The sequence below is a fragment of the Hirundo rustica genome, chromosome 2 (genome assembly GCF_015227805.2).
Source record: "Hirundo rustica isolate bHirRus1 chromosome 2, bHirRus1.pri.v3, whole genome shotgun sequence".
In the NCBI taxonomy this organism is placed as follows: Eukaryota; Metazoa; Chordata; class Aves; order Passeriformes; family Hirundinidae; genus Hirundo; species Hirundo rustica.
In genome coordinates, this window is record NC_053451.1 from 94838047 (window position 1) to 94863799 (window position 25753).

Here is a 25753-nt window from a genome sequence, read left to right on the forward strand (position 1 = left end):
TGATAGATTTTTCTTGTCAAAAGGTTGACTTAAATTCTTTTAATTGAGCTATGACTTCCAAATTTCCTATTATAAAACACTTTTTCCCCAAACATAAAATGTATGATCCTAAGCATCATAGTTATTTCATAAGTAGTATATAGGTTGAACTAACTCTTTATCACCAAATTATGAAATGAGGCAGTATTAGCTCTATTCATATGACAGGTTAAAGTACTAAAGTGTAACATTTTGAGAGACTATTAGTTTTCTAAGGAAATCATATACTTTGCGTATTTTATAAAGTCTGAAGACAAAATATAAATTGATGATTAATACCAGCATTTAGGAGGAATCATCATAGACTTTTTGGACAGCAAGAGATGAAAAACCAGTACATTATTAAAGGCCCAGCAGTAACTTAGCTGATAGGGTTATATTGTACTTTTCTGTCAAACCCCTTGTTTTGTTCTCCTTTCTTTAAACGTAGGTATATCCATAATGTATATGGATACATATGTCCCCATATGTTCTTTTTCAAATACTTCTCCTTTTAACATTCAGTGCTCATTCACAGTCTAACTGAAAACTCATTAATAACAACAGAAGGCTCCATTGCATTCAGCAGGTTTTGGATCCCACCCATGCTTACCTTGGATGCTTTGTGCAGAACTGCCGAAGCACCTAGGGACTCATAATACAGGGTAAGTACTCTTGCTTTGTCTATCCTGGTTATTCAAATGTGATCACAACTGTTCTCTGGCCCTGAGGCAAAGAGTAAGAGACCCATACATGTACTGCTACACCTTCCTTGCCCTCCACAGCAGAGAGGAATTCAAATCATCTACTGGGAATAGTCCCTGGGCTATGTCTTCTCCTGAACCACGCCCAGATCCATCTGGATGGGAGCCTGCCTGCCAGGTCCCAAACAATGCTGAGGATTGCTCTGCACCTCGATTGTGCACAGGAGTGAGCTGCCATTCCAAGGACATTCCCTGGCATTGGCTCATTTAGTAAAACAGATACAATCCTTTGACAGCACTAGTTATCACAATCAAAAATCAGGGGTCAATATTAATCTATCTCAGGAAAAGTAAAAGGAAAATATGGAAGAAAAACTACCCTAAAATCATATGGGGCGGGTGGAGCACTGAACTGTTGCAGCTTCTACTGAAGCCACATTTAAAGGCTTCATCGTGACTGTACAGGGAGAGCAGATTCTCCTTAGTTCTGCTCTGGTAGAAATGGAAGTCATGCATTCCTCTCAGTATGATTTGACATGACCAGTCTTTCAAGGCACACATCTCTTTTCCTTAATTAAAGAGAGCTTAGGATGAGTCTCCAGCTGAGGAAATTCAGTGTCACAAGCTAGGCAGGATGTATCTCAGTCCTAAAGCTGAAAGGATCTCAGTATAAAATCAAGTATTATTTCTTCATTCATGGAAAATATGATTTTCTGTAACTAGTGATCAATACACAATTTTAGGTATCAAGATCCACAGTTGCACATTCTGTATCAGCAACTCTAAAAACAGGAAAACACATAAATTCTGGCAGATAAATTCATATAGTGCAGGGGAAGATTTTTTTGTATCTGTGCTACCATGGAATGTAAAAGCTAAATAGCTCAATTTCCTTAAAACCTACAGCTGGTATCCAGCAAAATGTAAATTTGAAATCAAACAGCTTATCATTAAACATGTTAATGAGAACTGATGGACTCTATTATCCAATATCTGAAAGTCAAGACATTGCAGACAGAAGGGATTTCTGATCTGTGCTCTCACTCTTTTGGGAAAGTCAGGAATACGCTGAATCATAATGGCTGACTGGATATTTTTTTTACATTTACTATGACAAGTGGATGTTGTAAAGTGAGAGGAGAAAAAAAAAAAAATGGTTATTTCAGAAAATTTGCAGACATTTTTTGATAAAGGAAAGGGAGAGGAAGTTTAAATAAGAGCAGCCCATTATATTTTGGCTCAAGTGTTTAACCCTGTGTTTTGTTGTATCTTTTCAATTACACTTGGTGTTTCCTGTTTTGCTCTGACTTACTGTTGAGACATTCTTTGTGGCATTTACTAACTACTCTCAGCACAGGTTGTCTTGGGTGTCCTTTTGGTGGATAAATGCATATTGCTTCAGACTAATTCAGTTTACTCATATGAAGTCACACCGTGACCCTCTGTAACATGACTGTTTACTTTGTCTGCCGAGAGCTGGAGGCAAACAGCTCCATCTTATTTGCAGAAAGAAATGGAGCAGGCTGAAAACTGTCAAGACAGAATTCCCTCAGCCTATTAGCATGTGCTGCCTGTCTCACCCTTTTAGTTGTGCTGCTGGCTGCCACTGCCATCAGAGGCAATAATTATTCACTGGTTTATTTCACCTCACAAAACCTTACCCTTACAGCAGCAATTGTCTAGGATTCTCCCCACACCAGTGATGCTCCTAGGATGGTAGCAATGGATTTGTACTGTCACTTCCAGCATCCTTTCTCTCTGAGCTGTGTAAGTGGAGCTATCAGATGGTGTTGCAAGCTACTCCAGAAGCCATACTCCTTTATGGAGCAGGTAAATACAGAAACAGGCCACTTATGTTGTCTGGGAAGCTGCATTTATAGAAGCTTTGTGTGAACACTGGAAAGCAAAGAGAGGAGCCACAGACCATGAAGAATATCAAGTGACAAAACTCACTCTGCTTGAGGAAAGAGCTCCTCTGAAGAATTTTCTATTAGTGTGATACCAGTCAGCCGAATTTCAGAGGATGAGGCTGGTAGTAAGAATGAGGTTGCAGAAGTGGCTGCAGGAACTCCTAGGTCTGGTTCAGCCCTTAAGAGCCATTAGCTCAATTATAATTTTGTAAATCACAGCTCTGGAAAGTACACACCTGGAACAAGAAGGATTCTTCTGATTTCTTTGATGGATTTGTGCTGGTAGAAAGACAGTGTTCTCATTTTACATTTATTTCAGTGTCAATCATTACAAGCTATAAACCTTTCCCTCTTTCCTGGAATCAATGTTAGGGACATTCCTGGATCAGGTAAACTCAAAGAGGTGGTGGGGGAGAGAAAACATAAGTGCCTTTTTTCCTGTCTGGAGGACTTTAGATTGTTTGAATTAGTTGGTTTTTTTTTTCCCCAACATGAGACTAAGAATACCATTCTGAAGAAAACAGTCTTCTCAAACAGTGGTAAAGGACAAAGAATATCTGGACAGGCTGCCATTTCTCCTGCCTGATAGTATCTGAGCAAGAACTTGGAACACCTTTTCAGTGCAGCAAGTGAGCTAGACTCCAGTCAGTGTACATGTTTCAGAGACTGGGAATTTCATTCATCCCCTCTGCCCTAGGAACTGATCTCTGCAGGCCGTTCTGAGGCTCCTAACAAACCACACAGGGCAAGAAGGAGGGGAGCACTGCTTGGGACAATATCCTGCCTTAGAAGAAACACTTATTCTCTCCATGTCCCCATGTTCCCCACCTTTTCAAGTCTAATATGGAAAATAAGTAGTTGATTATACTCTGTTAATAGTTTTATTTACTGCTAGGTGTGTTGATTGGCTGACCAAAGAGTCTACTTTTTGTATTTGTGTGTTTAAAAACTTGCTGGTGTGCTGGAAAAGGAAGAGGAAATTTACTGAGAAACACAGCTTCCCTTTTTAAACTGTTTCTTCACGTTTGTGTGCATACAGCAGTTCTTGAAGGCAGACATTTAAGTCTGTTTACATTTCTATGTGGTATTGCTGTTACAGAACTTTACTGCTGGGCTTCAGCTGCTGTTGAAAGAAACAGTGTGATGAGACACTGTCTCAACCTTCCTCCCCCTCAAACACAGTTTCAAATATTGTAAAAATAAACAAACAAAACCACCAAGAAACAAACAAACAGATAGGGATTTCCTACTTCAGAAGCATCACAGTTCTATTTACTTCTCCCAGAATGCGTCTACAGATATTTTTCAGGATATGTCATACCAGACATATCCTGAACACAGAAGTCTTGGAATAAGTGACTGCATTGAGCAGATAAATTGTTTGAGTAGATCCTGAGGAGCAAGCCAAGGAATACTTTTGGGTCACCTGTACTGTAATCCCGCCCACCAAACTGGGAGAGCTGTTCTGGAAAACTTCTCAGGCAATATTCATATTTTGCTTTCCAAATGAGCTTCTAAGACAAAAAAAATGAATTTAGAGATCTATTTAGTTTGTTTTTAAGTTCATTTTGAAAGAGTGATGGTCAATGACGCTGTCATTAACCTCAAAGCAAGAACATATATGGTTATTGCAGATGCAGTGTGATAAACATCCATACTGTGCACAAATAGTTAATCAGTAGTTAAAACCTGTCACTAAATACTACTAGTGTGTCAGGATTGTTCTGCAACTAGCACCTAAGGAAAGAGCTAAGACAAATAATGAATTGTAAAACTTCAGGCCTAATTTAGTATGTACTTTTGTTTTGAAAATTTCAACACACAAAGGATAAAACTAATTTTCATGCTTTTCATTTTAAAAGAGAATGAAGACAAGCCAAAAGAGCACTGAACTTGAAGGCTTCTGTATTTTCAATTCACTAGTGATGCCAGGAAGAAGGCAGATATATATAAAGCCCTAACTGCTTTAAATGCTTCTCCTACCTCCACTTCTGAGCACTTGACTAATCTCTCACAGCAGAGTGTAGGAGTGTGGAGAGAGCATGAGGGTCAGGGTACCCTCACATTTGTGATCAAGTCTTTTTATCAGTCTCTTTTAAATTGTCTTCTCTTGCTTCTCCAAAGAGCCCTACAAAATTCTAATGCTGGAACTGGAATATAATCCACACATCCAGGTCTCAGAGTTTCAGCGTTTCGTGATGAGCTGCATGAGTCCTGATGATAATTTTGGGTCATCACTGAAGGGCTGGAGTTTGCCCAGCTCTTGGATACCTGAGCCAAGGAGTTTAGAAGTAGCTTGGCTTGTCTGTAAGACAGTTATACCCCTAAATGCCAACCCGACCGATGTTAAAATGACTACTCTTGAACTTATCTAGGTACAAAAATGGTCAACATATTTAGTTGTTAACATTTTCAGTAAGAAGCATTTTACTATACTTGAGGCAGATAATTTCAATACTTTAAAAACATTTTTGAAAGCCTGGACAAGAAAGAATATTTATTTCTGCACAGAATTTTAGAATGCTTGATTTTCATTTCATCCTAAAACAAATTTAATTGCCACAATCTTGACATTTTCTGTGAAATGAAATTATTGTTCTCTACTGAGGTTCTTTGCAAAAGATAATTTAATGCTGAAATGAATGTAAAGAAGTTAAAAACATCTGAAGAGATTTCTCACTCAGGCTGAGAATTTAATTGGAGACCTTCACTAAAATGTGTGTCCATATCTCATTCTTCATTACATTTCAAATGCTGGAATTCCTGTAAAATGAAGTGACATGACATTTCCTGCCAAATACCCATATTCTTCTTTGTTATCAGGAACAAAACTGTGCTACAAATCAATTTCTTCCTCTTAGATATGACTAATTTCTCACAATCAGTTTGCAATTAATGATGTAGTGGTTCCTAAACAAAGTAATTTTTAGTTCTGCATTGTGAATTACAAATAAAATTCTTACTATTTAAAGAAGCCCATAACACCTTTAGCAGAGACAGCTTTCTGACCCATTACTGAATTTGGAACAATGATGTCACATCAGATGTTGAAGAAAAGACATTTCTTTGAAAATAAGGATCCTGTAAATGTCCTGAATGATTCCTGAATGATCCAAATCTCAATTAAAAGTGGGATATTATTAAAAACTTTGTCTTTGAAATGCACTAAGCTGAACCAGTATGGTGTAGTTATTGTACTGAAGTATCAGAGAGGATGAAGGGGACACAAAGTAAATCCATCTCAATGGAAAGGGTGCAAAACAGAGTCATTAATTTAAAAGAAATGCCTACAGTTCTCAGAAATGGACATATAAAAGGAACAGAAAAGTCAGTGCAATTACTTTTCCTCAGTGTTCCTCCTCTTCAGCAGAGACTTGGTATGAATATGAGAGAGCCTGCAGTGGGTCAGATCAAGGTGCCACCTACTCTAGGATCCCTTTCCTGTAGCCATAGATAGTTACAGTGTAAGGTCAATGGAAATCTAAAATGCAGTGATATTCTCCTCTGTGATCCTGGGGCTGCACAGTCTCCTTCTACCTCTATTTCATTGGTACAGCTTTTGGAAACGTAAGGAAAAGTGTAAAGATCTGAATTTATTTTCAATATAAACACTTAAAATACAAAATAAATATGAATTTTTAAGACAATACTAATTTTTTTCACCTGAAAATTAGACTTGATTTTTTCTTCTAATAATCGTTAGGTTAAAATTTTTTATGGTAATCACACACAAAGCCTTTTTCACATGTTCAAACAGATAACCAAAGCAAATTCCATATTACGTGGTTTTAGGCTGTAACAGCAACAGTGAAGTCAACCAGAAACTGAAATGCTTTAGTGAAACAAACAAACAAAAAAGTCTTAACAGAAACCCAGAACAGTCTTCAGAAGTAAAATATACTAGTTTTCAAACATTCTGAAATGGAAAATTATTCTCAGTATATTGTGTTTATACAGAAACAACAGGTATTTTCTGTGATACATTATCCAGATAATGGCAGACTTATAGATCAGGAGAAGACTGCAGATTAGGTGGTACCTTTCAAGTATCTTACAGTCCATAGATATTCTGAAAATAGGAGTCTAGTGTACCTTCTCTAGACTCTTCTAACCTTCTTCTGCTGCAATAATAGAAACCACAATTATTTCCTCAGAAAAATCACCCAGCATGGGCTGAATGGCAGCTGTATTGCCAGCAGTTCTGCCTACTCCTGTGTAATTTTCTGTATGGGTTGTCCGTGGCTAGCCAAGAAATACTGTTTTTGTAATGAGCTGCATTGGAGTCTTAACGAGCAGCGCTTTCTCCCACTTTTCTACACCTACATCAAGATATTCAGACTGAGAGTTGCAAGTAGTCTGTAGTGAAAGTGTAAGCTGGCCAATGATGCTAAAATGGGAAGAGCTGTTGACTCCCTTGAGGGCAGAGAGGCCCTACAGAGAGATGGGCAATCAACAATTCCATGATGTTGTATTCTGCACCTGGGATTGGGGCAACCCTGGTGTACAAACAGACTGGGGAAGGAGAGGCTGGGAAGCAGTGCTGCAGAAAGAGACCTGGGGGTCCTGGTGGATGGCAAGTTGAACATGAGCCAGCAGTGCCCTGGCAGCGAGGAGGGCCAACCCTGTCCTGAGGGTCACCAGGCACAGCATGGCCAGCTGGACAAGGGAAGGGATTGTGTATCAGGAAAAGGTTTCTCACCCAGGGGGTGGTTGGGCACTGGAGCAGGCACCCCAGGGAAGTGGTCACAGCACCGAGTCTGTTTCACTTTGAATGTTTGGACAACGGTCACAGGCTCATGGTGTGATTCTTGGAGTGTCCTGCACAGGGCCTGGAATCAGACCTGATGATCCTGATAGGTTCCTTCCAACTCCACATATTCTATCAGAGGTTGATGACTCTCCTGTGTTTAGATATCTTATCTGAAAATTAGTCACAGAAAGTCACCCTCACTCCCTATTAATTAAGGCAATTAAAAAGATATTAATCTCTTTCTGAGAAATGTGCCGAAGCTTAATTGACTGAAGTTTTAATTATTTGAGAATTTTGCTTTAAAGATGTAGAAGTTTGATGCCTTATAAAATCATTGCTCCAGCATTTACAAGTAAAAGATAAAAGTTGAAAACACAGCTTTTTGTATTACTCATGGTTTATGAGTTGTTAGCTTTTGACACAAAGAAAATATATTTATTTCACTGTACAAATAGGAAGGAGATGGCAATATTATTATTAGCTTTATTAAGTTGTTTAAGACAAGTTGAGAGGCTTAGAGGGCAAAGGCCTGGGATTTCATCACAGAAACACAAGTAGGGATTTAATTTACAATCCACTGTTGAGACATTAGCTGTACAAGAGCTTGCTCTATCTGATGATAAGGGAAAATTATCCACTAGCTATCAAAGGGATACCTGCCTTTGACAGAATGGTATTTTTCATATATATATACATTACATTTGGTTGTTCTCCAGGTTTGAGTCCATCTCAATTGGCAAGCTTTAGTCCCAAGGTACACCTAAATACCTGAATTATTTTCCAGTATTTGCCATCTTCCTGTAACTTCAAATGCTTGAACTGGAGAATGTGGAATAAGACTCTGATATGTGAAACTACCTGCTTCACGTATCATATTGAAAATATGTCACTTAGGAATTAAGTGAAGAAAGGATTCACATAGTGAATGGATGTTAAGGATACTGGACAAACAATAACAGTATTGATAACAATAAACTGTTAACAATCCAAAGTTTCCACGCCTTTGCTGTTCTTACCAAACTTTGGAAAGGAACAGGTCACTGAAGAATGGGTAGACTTGAATATACAGATTTACTTTTACTGAAACTCTAACAATGTTTCACAAAATGTGATTCCTATACATTGATGATGTACATAAAGGAAATGTCTTCCTAATTTTACTTCTTAGGCACCTAGATGTGGGGTTGCAAACCTGTGTATTTTCTTTTGCTCAGACACAGAAGTATCTATGTTAATTTTTTCTCAACAAATGGGAAGAAGAGAAAACATTGTGCCTTCATCTCAACAGATTAATGATAAGAAATTCACCCAGGCTAAGGTAAAATCATAAAATTCCTTTGCTCCTTCCCCTTCAGCATCCACATGAATATTCACTCTGCCAATCTTAGCATGGGTGATTGGTTAGGATTTATTCCACCTTTTGTTCTGAAGGTGAAATGATTCCCCTTTGCATGGAATAATTTAATATCAACTGTACCAATTAAGAGAAATAACATCACGACCTAGCAAAATCTGAGTATCATTCCTCCACACTGAGGAAGAGAAAATTCTGTCCTTGCTCATAAATATTTAAGATGAAATGCTTAAACATATGATTGTCTCTTCCTTATATAAGGAATGTCTTATATGTTGAATAGTCAAAGATATTTAGATATCCTGCTAAGGAGTGCTGTTTTGTGATTAAGGGATTGAATTCGGTTTCATGAAGTCTAGTTTCAAATCTCAGGTCCTGTCTATTTGAGTAGGGGCTCTGGTCATGGCCATGCCATTTCAATCTGTCTTGCAAACTATAGTTTTCACTTCCAGAAATCACAGAGAATAGAAAATACTTGTGTGTGTGTTTTATCACTTATCTGCACTCAAGTCTCATTTTATATGGAGTAGAAACAAATTCCTGTGTAACAATACAGCTGCAGTTTCAACGGCAACTCTTTCCAGCGTTTGAGAAATCACCTTATGTAGGTTCTCAGCTGTCACAGCTTTGTTTATTTGAATTATGAGCTCTGCAGAGCAAAAACCTCCCTTGTAATATGTGAAGTATTTTGCATGAAATTGCATACTATATGATCCTGATCATTGTTTGAGCCAGCAGGGGCTAGTGTCATATTTAAAAAAAAAAAAAAAAAGCCAGGCTGAACCACCAAGAAAAGAAAGTTGTTGCCATTTGATTTTTTTGTTGTTGTTGCCCTTCTAAAAGACAATGCTCTCAGTTCAGTTCACAATAATTCTTCAGCGCATCAGAAAACCACAAATGTGTTCTACTGTAATTCTGGACGAGCTTTTCTCACAAAGAGGTCAGGAGCCAAAAGGACATAAGTGTTCTCAGGCCTTGAAATTACTCCTCCAGGCTAGAGGGAGGCATGCTGGGGGATCTGTCTGTATTGCACTTATATATTGGCAAGGAGGCTTTCATCTCCAAGCCTGATGATCCCACACAGAAACTCCCTGATTCCCACAGGTAACTCTCCATGACTTCAAAATGGCCCACAATTTTACTGTCTAGTTTTAGTTAAGATTGTTGATAGATTATAACTTCTGAAAATAAAGGAAACTGCACATTATAGAGTGCTGTTCTAGGCCATGTCTTCAATGACATTTTAATGAAATTCTATTGAGGTTTTTTTTTCACCATATCATCGATGATAAATAAAATACTACAAATGATAAAAAGAAAGGGAGGAGTCTTCTAGGAACTTAATATGCATTAGGCAAGAGGTGATAAAAAAATCAGAAGGTAGCACATGACAACTTCTAGTTTTACACAACTTGTAAAGAGTCAGTTCTGATGACTGCCATCTTACTACTTTGCATGAAAAGTTAAATACTTTTTTTTCAGCTGGTACCCTAGAAAACCGTAGAACACATGAAGTACATAAAAGAAGGCAAACTGTAAAAAACACACACATATATTCACTTCTATTTCTTAGCTACTTTCAATCCATCTACTTATCATTGAACTATTCATATGTAACTGCACTTAGTATACAGTAGCTTCCTAGCTCATAAAATATTGATTCAGGTTTTTTATTGTGTATCTTTCTTGAACTTTGATCTCTCATACTTAGCACTCCCTTGATGAAATATTTAGAAGCATGTTTTCCATGTGAAAGGTAAATTTAGAGTTTTTTTATAGTATCTTCTGTTAATGCAGTAGCTTCAACCCTCATGAGACCCAAGCTGAACTCTATCTTGGTCACATTTAGCTGATCATTGCATTTGCAAAAATCTTCCATTCCAAAGCAACTTTTATTTTAAGGTAAAGGTTATTTTTTTTGACCTAGTTGGAGTGGTTTACAACACTTTCTCACCAAGTACATTGAGAGAGACTTGAGAAGATGCATCCAAAGAACTAACTTCAATAGTTACTTCCCAGAAGATAAAAATGTATAAACTATATGTTAAACCAACACTCCCAACTTAAAAAACCCAACCAACCAACCAACCAACCAACCAACCAACCAAAATCAACCACAAAACCATTAAAAAACTCACAGAAAACATTCTACATATATTTAAAGGCAGTGAATGTTATTGAGTAATTTTGTCTAAGGAAGCAAAACTTCTGTGATAACTCCTTTACCAATTTCATCAATCCGAATACTTAGCATAAGAAAAAAACCATTCTCTTGAGGCTGAGAACTGATGAAGCTTCTGTTCATAGCTCATTCAACATACAGGATTGAATTTGGCATACAAGAAAAAGCAAGGTCCAACTAAAGCTCACTCACAAGGGTTCTGTCCACTATAGTTTCTCTGATAGTTGAATGTCTCTTGTCTCCACCTAGACACTAACATTCACGAAGCTTGTAGAAACTCAGTTAATTTTGAGACCATTATCTCCTTGTTGTATTTGGTTGAAAGCAATTTTGGCTGAAGGCTGGCAAGGTTCTCAGGAATAGAGACGTAGGGTGGCAGGCAGACATACATGTACATGGAGCAAGAATAAATACCTGCTTCTATTATAGTATAGCTGTGTAAATTAGGATATGATACTAAAGTCAATGGAGCAGTAGGTATTTAAGAAAATGGACAATGAATAATAAGAGAATCCATCCTGTTCTCTACAGTATTGTTTTGTATTTCAAAAGTATGGCTTGGGCTTCTTCCCAAAGAGGTGGCACATCAATAGGCCAGTGAAGTACATCTACACCAAGGCATGTAGCGTGCACAACAAACAGGAGGAGCTGGAAGACACTGCAGCTGGAAAATTATGATATAGCTGAGATCATAGAAAGTGTTAGTTTTGCAGTTAGACTCAATGATCTTAATGTTCTTTTCAAACCTGAGTGATTCTATTATTCTGTATTGCCTATTTTGAATAAGCTGCACACAGCTTTTCATTAAGACAAGTCATTTGGACAGACAGAAGAAGCAAAGTAAACAGTCTAGAGACTTTCTCACTCTAAATTTTAAATTCACAAAAATTTGTGTTTAGGAGATGCTACTATGGGGAGAAATTTCTATATAAAGTGTACTGAATATTTTCAAACTTTATTTTTTTAATCAGAAAAGTAATGTGAAGGCTGGAGTCAGTGTTGTTATTGAGATGCAGAACCAGGATTTAGTTTAACTTTTTAAATATTGCTCACTGCACAACTTTCCGTTCAAGCATTATTTAGGGGAATAATAAAGACTGTATCACCAAATACAGAATTTCATGGAAATTAAGTGATCAAACTTTAAAAGACAGTCTTCCAAGTAAAGCATATCTACCAGCCACCTAGCCATATACTTAATTCAAAGTATTTTTATAGTTTGATAGCATAAACTCATTTTTCACACAATGTAACATCTGTGTTTATTTTACTGAGACAGCTGGAATGTTAAAAGAACATTTAAACTTGTGTCATACAAACATTTTGCTAAAAGAAAACTTGATATCTCAGACAAAACCTCAAGACATAGAGTTTTTATATGTAATTTATATTCTATATATATTTCTTATGACTACAACAGACCTTTAAATAAAACTCAAAATAATCAAGGTTTTCATTCTGCATTTTTGTTCACTTTATCAGTTTCCAGGGTAAGAAAGTTTTGATGCAGAAAAAATACATAATACAGAAACACAAAGAACTGTCTTACCTTCTGGCTCCCTGATCTTACGTCCTGCTGCAGATTTTCGTAGCACACTCCTTCCTGAGTTGAACAAGCTAGTTAACTCATCAAGGGGACTGGTCAATGACCTTGAGTTTGTAGGGCTGTATGGAAATGAAGATGATGAATTTGAGTTCAATTTCCTGTGATTCGCTCTTGCCAGCTTTGGGGAGTAAGGCAGTTTGGAGAATGGAGAAGACGAGCATCCAAGCTGAGCCGGATTGGGTCTCTGAGGTACTTTTGACAGATCTGAATTTGTACCTGTCTTCCCTGCATTAATCAGAAAACTAGCACAAGTCTCTGGAGGAGATGCAAAATGTGTGGAAGCCCGGTAGGAAGCAGGAGGTGGTACAGGAGGAGGAGGTGGTGGCAGTGGAGGAGGTGGTGTGGACGGAGGAGTCACTTTGGTGGAAACACTGAACACAATCAAGCCTGGAGATACTGGTCTTTCATTTTCCCCTTTCTGGCCTTTGGAGTACTGGGGTGATAATGGACTTGAGCCTTCTGACTGCACAGGGTATTTTAGGTTGGTTTCCAAAACAGGAAGCTTTTTGACCTCTAGTGGTGTTAAAGGTGATTCATCAGAAGCAGGTGAACATGTGACAGGGGTTGGAGGGAATACAAGAAGTGGTGGTCTGTGGGGGAGCAAGTTAGGGAATGGGGCTGGAATGTCACATGAGTCTTTATAGAGCAAAGCTGCTTGACTGTTTCCATCCAATGTTCCATCTTCAGTGTTAACATATTTTTTGCTTTCAAACAACAGAGGAGGAGATCCAGTCACTACTGGAACTATTCCATTACCATTGCTTCCTTCTTCTGGTAGAAAATACTTCATTTCTTCATATACAGACTCTCCTTGTTCTGGACTCTCTGCTTCAGCAGAACTGCTTTTCCCTACTGCATTCCCTACCATTTCAATATAGACAGGCTCATTTTCCTCCTCTTCTTGTGACATAAAGAGATTCAACACACCGTGTTGTGGTCCATCAGTAGAAGCTGCTCTCTGTACTGTCACAATGTCATAGACACCTGGTTTAACTACTGTGCTTATTTTTTTAATATCTCCAGGCTTTTGGCCAGGTATTTCTTCATAAGAGCCGCTAAGTTTTGTATTTGGACTTCGCTTTGGTTTTCTGGGAGGTATTTTTTTCATGGTACTATAGTCATCACTGTGTGGTCTTGGACGGGTCAGTACTAGGAAAGTGAAAAAGGTCTGTGTTATTAACAAGTTAAAGTCATCTTTTTCTTACACTAGTCTAATACTTTAAGCCTTCGAATATTGCCCATTTAGTTTCACAAACACAGGACTACAAGTAAAAGCATAAGTAGTTCTAGGAATGAAATGCAGAATTTTCAGCTACCCAATCACAGGCCTTTGCTAGCTGGGCATTTAATCAGCTTTGGTAATCTCTTCTTCCACTAAAAGATGAGAACTCACACCCAAGGAAGTATATTTTGAATCCAGATGTGCAGTGCAAGATCTTTAACACATGGAAATATGTGCTTGTTTTTCCTTTTGCTCTGAGGGAGAGAGGTATGCTTTCAACTAGGAGTGAGCACAGTGCTACTTTGACACATATGTGATTGCCAGTAACTGAAATACCCCTCTGTTACGTACTATCTATAAAACTCTAATTATAGGATGACATTATGCCCCTCTCTTCTTTTGTACTGCAGGTGTGGAAATAATTTATAACTTTAGGGAATCCCATAGCCTAAGGGCAAATCCCCAGGCGAGTATACATTTAACTAAACTAGATGTCTCTTCATAGCCTCCAGGCATGTATGGAGTGAAGAGACTAGATACCTAGATGATTGGTCTTTTAAGATCAAAATTAGACAGTATAAATCAGAGATGGTTTTGGACAAAGACTCAGGAAACTGACACAATTCTTGGAAAATTAGTTTATGGCAGAGAAACTTGCCCTATTGTTTCCTTCATATAAGAACTCCAAAATTATTTTGTGAGTACACGTGAGCATTATTGTTACGATCACATATACAACGTCAATTGTTGTTCTTTCAAAACACCTCCGCTAGAACTTCTTGGTTAAATTGATAATCTCTTGCAGATTTGGACATAGAAAGATTAAATTACTACAGACCTCCTTAAACCATGCTATTTTAAAGGTATGTTGGGTATAGTTCATGTCTCCTTACATAGAGCTTGAATGAGCAAGGAAGAGGTTAAGAAAAATACACTTTCACATAATGAACTGAACATGAGAACAGTAATTATTTTGAGAGAGGTAGCTGCAAAGATTTCTATCCATTGTACGCTGGACTAGGGAATTATAGAGAACTTTAAACACAACCTGAAGGATCTTCCTTAGTAAACCTTTAGAATCATATACACAAAACATGACAAGTCAGGCTTATCAAGGAAAGCAGTATGCATTCCTTTCCTTCATCTTCTACCCATTCATTTCAAAGGTAAAGGAGAATAGAACAAGTAAACTCAAAACCATGCTATGTGCACCATAATGCACTGAGACACTTTGGGACACTTGCAGCACTTTGCTTCTAAACAAAAATCACTGTAACCCAATTCTGGCAAAAAAAACCCCACAAACAAACAAACAAACAAACAAACAAACAAACAAACAAACAAACACTAAATGTGTAAGTTATTCATGTGAGCATTGAGAAAAAGTAGAAGAAAATCTAATGTTTAAGCCAGTGAAATTCAAGTTTTGAGCATTCTCTTTTAGTCACGCAAGATATTCTAGCAGTGTAAAAGGTGAAATAAAAGTATGGTCAGTATGGTAGAATAGCTCATGTTGACAGATTACTTGTTTCTAGAGAGATTTCTACAAATAGGTTTTGATTGTTGATAAACTGGGCAATTAGAACACATGAGTATTATTTGCTGATTTGGGAACAAATGACAAATTGGCTAATTTTATTTACTGCCACTGAAATATTTCAAGGAAGCAGGACCTCTCAAAGGCATTTGACTGTGTTTAAAAGGATCAAAGTGAGAAGAATAAATCAATAACTCAAAGTAACATTTGCGACTGTCTCTGCCTTTATGTCTAACCTTCATTAGCGGTTTCCTTAGAAGCTGCCGACAAGCAAGCACTAACAGCCTCGTACGAGGCACTCAGTCGTGTGTTGGGGTCCCTCTTTGGTTTGGGAGGAGGCTGTTTCCTTGGTGATGGCAGGCTATTGCTCTCATCCATGCTGAAAACAGAGTGCAGGGAGGGAGATCTGATGGATGACCCAGCCGCAGAATGCACCAAGCCATCCACTGCCATGGGGACGGGGACAGAGCTGGAGTGAAAGTGCTTAGACGTTCGACAGCCGGCAAAGCTGTCCTCAGAGACCTTCCCACCCTTGTCCTCAGCTCTGAAAACACAGAAAAGAGGCCCAGATGCATTATTCAAGCAATAACAATGAACCTGTTCATGCAAATGTAACAACAGCTTTTTGGTAAACAATCACACAACTCCCCTGCTGTGTCGAGGGGATGTGTGTAGTAATCTTCTGACAAACAAATCCAGATCAAGCTGCTAGCTTTCTTCCATTTCCTGTTTCATGATAAATCAGGACACCGGCCCTTTTTCACACAAATGCAGCCTTGCTTAAGCAGTCTCATATTGTTGACCAGACATTCACTGAATGAATTGTTCACACTTTGATTGCTACATACAATAAAAAGCTGGGTTTTTAATCTGAATGATAATTTCTGGGAAATCCATTTTAATAGAAAGTTACTGAGGCAGCAAATGCTGAGCCTTTATCATTATTTTCTAAAAAGACAACTATAAATTCTATTTAGATAATGAAAATCTTTAAAATATTAGATGACCATTTTAACCAGCTACACTGGTTGTTTGATCAATTCCACCCAAATATCCCTATGTCTTCCAGTTAAAATTTAATTATTAGTTATTACTTTTAATAGTATTTTTATTATTAATTTTTATTATTATTAATGTTTAGTTGTTTCAATTATGATTCAGTTTTTCAATTTTTTTCCTTTTTTTTTGCTATTTAAATACATATTGAGAAATAATCTTCCAGTTGCTTCTGACAAATTGATTTTTAACAAAAATTCTTCTAACATTTTATTCCTTCAAGAATCAAAACATTGAGACCCTTTTAACTTAGAGTACTAATATATTAGATAGAAGATGTCTCTACTGCCATTGTTCAAACAAATTCCCAAGCATTTGTCTTTTTAAATTGTATTTCTGCATGGCAAATCACCAGCAGAGCTGAAATTCATGCACAGGATATAGCCAGCTGCCCATGTAGTAAATGAAATAGCAAAAGATGAAAAAGCATGGTGCTCAGTGGATAATTTGTTTTCACTGTAATGTTTAATTACAGTCTTTCCTACAAAGGCATTTCCTCCAATATGTAATCAGTGGGATATTTGAACCTAATTAAGCAGATGCACTGCCATTTTCACTTTTATTAAAGTTACTGACAAAAGCAATGATAGCAAAGGGAGTTGTTGTGGATGAAAATTAAGTTCCTATGGAAAAATAAACATTTACATGTCCAGCAAGTTATAGACACATTCCTTCTATTGACACATACCGATTAACTGCAAGTGCTAACTCTGCCCATTCAGCTGTCTTAGAGAGAAATCAGGTACTCAGCTCTGAAAGAATGGCTCTCCAGCATTTACTGGATTTGTAAAAATAGGTACTCCTGAAAACTCTGATGTGAGTTAAAAAAACCCAACGTTTTCCCATTTTTAAATAAAAGCATCCTTCTCACAATCAATCTACTTGTTTCAGTGAGAAATTAGGATTTCTTAGTCTGGACTTTACTGTATTTTAACACTTTCCTAGCTGTTTTTCATTACCTTGGAAATTTCTCAGTGTTGGTATTTTAAGTCAGAGGAATTTTTCTTTTGCTTGTTTGGTCTGATGAAGTTAAACTATAATCTATTTATCTTAGAAGTATTTATGTAAAACATAAGTGTCTCAGAGACTTGAATAAGTTCCTATAAGCTCAGTGCCCCCTGAATAGGATACGGTAGTCTCCTTAAGTTTCTAGACTTAATTACCTGATATACAGGGAAAAAAAACATGACCTAATATTGATTTGGGATGGTTATGCACTTGAGAATCCTCTTGCAATCCTTCAGTCATTTCTATGGTTTTCTAAGCAGGAAAGGAATCCACAAAAACTGAAGAGACTCATTAACTCTTCACAGTGGGAGTTTCTCGTCTTACCTTTTGTGGCCTTCTTCTGGCCTGCTCCTAGCCTCCCCCTTTTCCCTGTGGTAAGCAGCGTTCATCTCGTTGCGGAGCCGGTCATTTTCCCGAGCAATGTCAGAGGCATTTTGAATCACCAAGTCATCATATGTTTTCAATCCCATATCCTCAGCATTCTGCAAGAAGCTTTTGATGGAGGTGACCTCTTGCTGTTTGATGCTCATCTTCTGCAGCAAGCGCTGGCGAGCTAGAAATCCTCTTACAACTGCCATAGTGGAAGGAGAAAATACGGACAAATGAAAGACAACTAATTGGGAAATTAACTTAATATCACTGTGTGTTCTGCTGTAAACATGAGCAAGCCAAATTCAGTCAATATCTTATACAAATTAGGAAAGAAATTTGATGGTATATAAATAACATAATAAAATGGAACTCCTTCTCTTTTCTACTGCCAGTGCTTAAATCAAAGTGTAACAGTAAATTCATAAATTCGAGCTATCAGAACTCAAAATGTTTATTTTTACTCAATATTATTTTTTATTACATTACAACATAGATGTAATAAAATGCATACAACTTACATATACATAGTGTAAGATGTATACATAGATGTATACTACAGATGGTGAAAGCACACATTTACACTGCAGTTTGTTTCAAATAAAAATATTGAGAAATTTATTGCAGCAAATACAATAGGAATTAAATGACTGCTGTTGGTCAGCTTTAAAAAATGTTTTAATTGTTTCAATGTATCTAATACCCCCTCAAAATCACAACCATCACAGGATTCTTTTTTGTTTGACTCAAAAGACTTTTCACTGCTCATTTCCTTTCAGCTAAAACAATTAGATTAATTTAATGCAAATTTCTCAAATGTATCTGTCACATCATATCTGTAGTTTTCAGTTAAAGGTTTTCATTGACATTGCATCAGCTTCATGTATCTATTAGACATTTTCTTCACACTTTTTGTCAGCTTTATGCTGGGAAAAGATTTTAGTGCATCTCCTATAATAGCTTTCATGCCGTATCACTGTACATACTTTTGTATGTACATTCATTACAGTAAATTCTACCCAAATACCACCCAGTACCCTGGATTTTCTGAAGTACAGTTGATCAGAAACACAAGGCACCGGGGCCTCTGTGGCCATAATAAATTGGGGATCATTTTAATCCCAGTGCCTGCAACAGGTGGTGCCAATATTCTCTGAACCTATGTTTTGGCTTAGAAGGAAGAAGGCTTTTCAAAATATACTAACTGAAAGTACTGTGTTTTTGTGAGTGTTGTTTTTTGGGTTTTTTTTAAGTTCCACAAGGTTATGTTTCTTTCCAAATCTAGAACCACCTGTTTTTGGGTTATTTTTCTGTTGCCTTAAATACTCTTGGTTTTCATCATTTTACACGTATCAAAACCAAGTCAAACTCCATCCTTGCTTCCTATGGTTACCCTGTTTCTGGTCAGTTGAAAGTTTTTCATCAGGGAAGTCAGCAGACAATAGCCTGTGTAGATGTTTGTTTTGAGTTTGGGAGAAGATACCGAGAATGCTGATTGCAGGATAAAAAAGTTAAAATGCATTAGGTATTTGGAACATCATAGTTAAATTTCAGATTTAGGATCACTGCAGAACAACCTTAAATAATGAAGAATCAAGCTGAAATAATCAAAAGGAAAAATGTCAACAGAGGAAGATACAATTAGTCTTCTATGGATATAAAATGTTATTGAATAAAATAATCAGCTAAAGCATAGGGTAATGTAAGGTACTTTCTATCGTCCTCTAATGCCTTGTTTAGACACTAAAAAAAAGATTCCTTATTTAGAGATGTTCAGTGCCCAGCTGACAAGATATAAGAAAGGCTAATGTTAACATACAGCTTCTATTCAAAATTCTTTGGGTTTGGGTTCAAATCAAATTCAGATACTTTTAAATAATTTCTAATAATAATTTATGATAGACAGCTTTGAATATTTATACTTTTATAATCAAAACCAATCAATGCCTTTAATTACATTGCACAGAATCTGACTTCTTTAAACCCCCCAAAATTAATGCACTTAACCAATTTACTTGAAAAGGAAATTAATAGTACAGTTATTGTTGACAATTTCATGAGAGTATTCATAACAAAGATATTACTGAATCTGAATCAAAGGGTTACCACTGCAAAAAGAATGAATACATGCATAGAATAGTATCAAAGTTCGCTGCTCACAAATATAAAAATGTTGAAAGAGCTTAATAATAAAAAAATGCTTTTCTCCTAAAATATTCTCTTTAAACCTATCTTCTGCAGAGCAAAAATAGTTAAGCATCAAGTCCTGGGTGACTTTAGAAAAAAAAAAAATTGTATTTTAAAATAACATTTTTACAAGAATCTGTGTGCCTGTGTGTGCTATTAACTTGACCAAAAAAACCCAAACCAAACCAAACCAAAAAAATTGGTAAATTGGTAACACCACCAAGATCAGTTCTCTGATAGAATTTTTAGCAGGCATGAATGAGCAGCTTAGAGTAGCCTGCTGGAATGGTCCAACAAAATGAGATCCAGTAGAGCTAATTGTAATATTTAGAGACTGCACGGCTACTCTGAATTATGTACACTCACCAAAAGGAAGAAGAAACATTCAACAGAGATTTATTAGGAAGGGTTGGCAGATAGACATCCCTCTTTTGCACACATTTTCATGAACTGAGTACTTCAGGTTTTTCATTATATGATAGACATTTCTCCACACTCCCTTCCCTTCTCAATGATAATAATTTGAAAGATTTTGGTTTTGGTTAAACACAAAACAATTTTATAACCTAAAAAACTGCTGTGAAATGAAACTGTCAGCTCCTAGACTTTTACTGCTCAGTTTCATGTACTACTGTTGGGTACTGGGTACTATGATTGCCTTGTGAATTTGCTTCTCATTTATGAAGATCTAAAATAATTCTCACTTATGCAAATTAAAATAATTGAGGTTATCACCCAAAGGGCAGAAAAATATCTAGTACTTGAGAGTTCATCTAAGGATGAGGATTAGAATAATCAAAATTCCAGTAGACCATGGATCTGGATTATGTGCGAAATTTATTAACTATTGTGTATACAATGTATTCAAGTTAATTCCTCATCTATATAAACTCTGATGGAAGAACTTCAGCATGATTGCCCTTTCTACAGGTACAAACAATTTTCATAGTGATTCATGTCAAGAAGTATTGTATGTAGTTCTCATACCTGTGGCAAAAAATGAGGAAGTCTCCAAACTCACAGAAACATTTATAAGAAAAAGTGGTTTCTAAACATGCTTTCACTTTAGTTTGACTCCTTTCTTTCCTTGTGTAAGATAAGCTCTAGGATACCAAAAAGGACTTATCTAGTTTGCTTTGTTTCGGGTTTTTTTCCTCCAAATCTAGAAGAAGGGATAGTTAGTTGGATTTGAAGTAAAAAAAGTTGATAGTAATTTTGGGCAAGACCTCTTTCCCCTAAAGCTAAGCTCTTATCTAGGCATATGATGCTACATTTAAAGCCTGGTACAAAAATTAGAATCATAGAATCAGAATATCCTGAACTGGAAGGCACCCACAAGGATCATCAAAGTCCAACTCTTGGCTCTGCATGGGACACCCGAAAAGTTACACCATGTGCCTGAGACGATTGTCTGAACAGTTCTTGAGCTCTGTCAGGCTTGCTGCTGGGACCACGTCCCTGGAGAGCCTGTTCCAGTGCCCAACAAGCCTCAAGGTTTCATGATGATCCTTTGGGCCCTGTCACTGGTCACAAGTGAGAAGAGATCAGTGTCTGCCCCTCTGCTTGCCTTCATGAGAAAGTTGCAGGCTGGTATGAGGTCTTCCCTCAGTCTCCTCCAGAATAAACAGGCCAAGTGACTTCAGTCACGTCTTGTACAGCTTCCCCTCAAGGCTGTTCACCATTTTCATAGCCCACCTTTGGATGCTTTCGAACTGCTTTATTTTCTTGTTATATTGTGATTACTGAGTAGTTTGGCTATTATTCAATATGTTTTCAGGGGAGATTGAGCTTCCAAAGTCCTCTGTCTATAAAGGGCAAGGTGATAAAAGTGCATTGGGACTAACACCATTACTCACTAAGCATCACTACGTCAGTGTAAAGTATATGAATACCAATTTTAGGATAACATAAGAACAATCTACTGGTACCCTATTCTATTCCAAATCTGCCAGAGCTCTTTGGCATGCTAATTCTACAAGTTTACAATTGCACCCGTTTGCAAAAGGCAGCTTCTTTTGTGAGCTGATGACATGAAGTCGATGTCTAACTACTGCTTACTCATCCAAGTTCCTGATTTTCTCAGGTTTCCCAGATCGTAAAAAGCATTTAGATGACCCATAGCTTTAAACACACACTTTTGGCAAAAACGACTTTTCAAGTTACCCTAATTAAGGAGGATAGAAGCAAAACCAAGAAAATATTTCATAAGGATCCAAGAAGCCCTATTATCTTCATTCCTCAGGAGGGCTTTGGTGATCTGCTCTCTTACTTCTGCAAAATATGGACATATCTGAGGATGTTTTAAATTTTGGTGAAGGGTTATATTGAAGCATTCTGTTTGCAAATTGGATTCCAAAAGATAAATATTTCCTTTCTTTGATAAGTCAGCATAAGAAGGGAAAGAGGATAAACTGTTATTTCTTTTCAAAATGCATAAATACAATAGCGTAATTTGCATTAAAAAATCATGCCCAAGTTATAAGCTCAGCTGAACTGCAGTGTCTGTTACCTGTTCATTTCTGAACTGTTACCATTTGGATTTCACTTGCTTCAGGTTTTCTCTTGACTTCCTCTTTTTCACTACATGCTTACAGTGAGGAACAGATAATTGAAATGAAAGGGGTTTATATTTCTTAAGTCTGCAATATTATGTGTCTGATGAAAAAAAGGTAAGATTTTGTCTTTTTAATTTCCTATAAATAGGTGACGATGGGAATTGGTGCAGACGTAAACCAATTAGGTAAATAATGAATGGTGTAAAGGAAGCTTCTTCAAACAAAGCAATATTCTTATTTCCAGCAGCTATTTGAGACTTTGATAGGAAATGGAGCATAAGTAACAGGAAAACAGGAGGCAGTGGATACTAGCTCCTTTTAAAAATACGCCAAAAAATGTCAGTGACCTTAGAAAAAATGCAGGCATAAAATGGGGGAAAATATGGACAACTAAGCACACTAACTTATTAGCCTTGTTTTTAGTGTCTCTATATTTGAAAATATTCTACTTTTGTATCACTGTTACAATATTTGATGTTCAAAAAGAAAGTAAAGATGATATTAATGCCTTGAAAAATCACTGACCTTACTCTAAAAAGAAAATATTCAAGATCCTCTAAGTTTTAATTACATTCAAGAGTTTTCCATAAAATTACGCTTGACAGACTGAAAGTGCAAGAATCACCAATGTCAATATAATCTCAAAAATCTGTGTATATCTGTAGGGAAATATATAAAATACAGCAACTATTCAAGGTGAAGAAAACCTCTTTGTTATGCAATATTCTGCTCTGTGTACAAAGCAACAGCTCAGGAATACTTGTTCTGTAACTGTTACCTTTTTGGCAGGTTATAATTTTCTTCTGAAGCTGAAGACACAAATCGTTGAGATGGTCAGCTTGCCAGTACTTAAGAAACACTTTTCGGACTCCTATCTAGAATTCAAACAGCAGAGAAATCATCAACAAATAAGGCCGAAACTATGACAGATAGATAGAGGTTGCATGTTAACAATCCAGCAAAGGATTGAAATAATATCTAATTTAGGAACAGAACAATGCCAATTCTTTAACAGAAATGCAGTTATCACTTGGTTGAATACAAGATGTGTTTGTAAAGGATGAACAAGCTGTCAGACAGATAGTTCCACTTCAGTTCTAAAAATATCCAGAACAAATAGTTCAATCATCAAGTTAAATGCAAGTTGGGGAAAAAAGCATTCTGAATCTAATTACTCTAATGTGTTAGAAAACATAATAGAAAATAAAGTTTAGGTCTTATAAAGCAGAAGGGCGTGTGCATGGAGAAAGGTGACAAGACAAACCAATGCAGAACAGAAAATGGTGAGATAGCTGCCATCTGTGGAACAGGAAGAACTTAACTGAAGTTGAAGGATGGGAGAAACTCACTGTCATTAGTGACAATAATACCTAATATCCAGTAAAATAATGAATTCTAGTTCCCAGCCTTGCTTACTGAAGCTGTGTTTTGGGTCCCCTTTCAGGATCAAAGTCAGAGACAGAGGGACTCTTTGTGAAAAATCTCCTAAGTATTGATTCTGGTGTTGTATATAATTCATGTAGTTCTTGAAGTAACAATCATTAGATCCTCTCATTCCTTTAGAGACAAATTTAGCTAGTTGGACCAAAAGAAAACACCTTTCTTTTGATACCTTCTGAACAAGCTGAAACAATCCTATAAAATTCTTTTCTATATCGTCTTCAAAAGCATTCCTTTCTAATAGCCTTAAAAAACCACATACAACCTAGCAACTCTAAAACCCACGTACAACCCAGCAACCAGCAAGTAACTGGAAAAGAAAAGCCAAACAATAAACCAATCATTTTTCTCAGGAATTTTGTAGAAGTAACTTTCTTCACTTCATAGAAACGAAAGGAACAGTGCCAGAAAACTTTGCTACCCTACAGAATTCTAACTTTTGCCTATTATTTTTTTTATGGCTAACAGGCATTCTGATTAATTAATACAAGTCTGTCTAAAATTGCAGAAATTCATTCCAGCTCCTGCTTGTCTCCAGCTTACAAGCTCACTCTCTTCCTACTGAACGATCCTGCTACACTGGTGTTTTTTACTTTAGATCTGGAAGACAGGTATTTGGAGGGTTAATTGCACACCCTTCCAAATTGTTTTTAATCCAAATACTGAACAGATGTACATCCTTGTAGTGTTGGATGACAGAAAGCCAGGACATATATTTCACAGCTAAACTCCATTAACTAAATTCAGAAATTATTGTGGCAAATTTTTGTCCCTTGGCTTCCGTTCTCTCTATTGTAGAGAGCAACTATTTTGAATCAAAAGTTTAAGAAATCTGTAATCCTGAAGTTTGAACTAACAATGATGGTGCAATTGTAAGTCTTTTAGTTAAAATCAGATGCACTCAAATGACATAACTGGAATGCTTTCTAATTTTATTTTTTTTCCCATCAGCATCTCTTTTCCCAATAAATCAGTCCCTTTTGAATTGTCCCCAAGTGTGTGGAAGTAGGTGACAAAAAAGACATTCTACTTGTCTCACCACTGTAGAAACTCAGAAATAGAGAATGGGCTTTCTTTGTATGGTTGTTAATCTGAGGCAATCTCCCTGAGATCCAGTTGTGCACTCACATGCCGCTCTTAGGCACATACTCTCATCTTCATTTTCTTAACTGATCACTTCCAACAAAATTTTTACTTTTCTTCTTCAGCTTTCAAAATTCTCTGTTATCTTAACCCTTTGTTCATTGAACAGTTTTTTCCCATCCATCTTGTCAAACCACATACTGAACCTGTGTTATTACTAGTTTGGCTACTATTATCTTCATCGTCTTGCTTACATTGCCTTAAATACAGAATTTTTCTGCAAAAAGTAACTAAATATTATTCATATAGTTAACTGTAATTAAATTATCATGTGGTTATTATAATTACCATTTCATCTGAGCAGCTCTCAGACAAAGCCAGAGAACAAATACTTAATAAAATTATATTCCTCTATTCTGATTAAATTTTGTCTTTATACTCCACCTTTCCTTTTCACAAATCCTCTATATCACACACTTTTTTCCCTCCTGTCTCTGGCCTATGCCAAATCACCCAATTTTTCCTTATTTCTGTCCTTTGCTCTTAATTACTCAGAGTCCTGGCTTTTCCCCTTACTACAGAAATAGTGATACTCTGACAGTAGAAAAGGGGATGAAAAGTTGCACTTTCAAACATTAAAAAAGCTATTATTACTAGTAATGCCCATGGAAAAATTAACAACCCCATTCTCAATTAGTCTCATTATTGACACCCTGGTTGATCACATTTAGGCTATATTTCAAATGTGTAATTTAACTAAACCATGAGTTGC

At 36.7% G+C, this 25753-nt stretch overlaps 1 protein-coding gene across 3 annotated transcripts in view; it reads right to left on the reverse strand.

Moving 5' to 3' along the window:
- MYO16 (myosin XVI) overlaps positions 1 to 25753 on the reverse strand; it is a 370295-nt gene that overhangs the window by 25783 nt on the left and 318759 nt on the right. For all 3 annotated transcript variants that reach the window (XM_040056866.2, XM_040056865.1, XM_040056864.1), the window contains exons 29-32: positions 23237 to 23333; positions 17672 to 17918; positions 15520 to 15827; positions 12468 to 13673 (exon numbers count right to left, since the gene is read on the reverse strand). In XM_040056866.2, the coding sequence (XP_039912800.1) occupies positions 12468 to 13673; positions 15520 to 15827; positions 17672 to 17918; positions 23237 to 23333 (1858 nt within the window). The remainder of the gene's footprint in view (positions 1 to 12467; positions 13674 to 15519; positions 15828 to 17671; positions 17919 to 23236; positions 23334 to 25753) is intronic.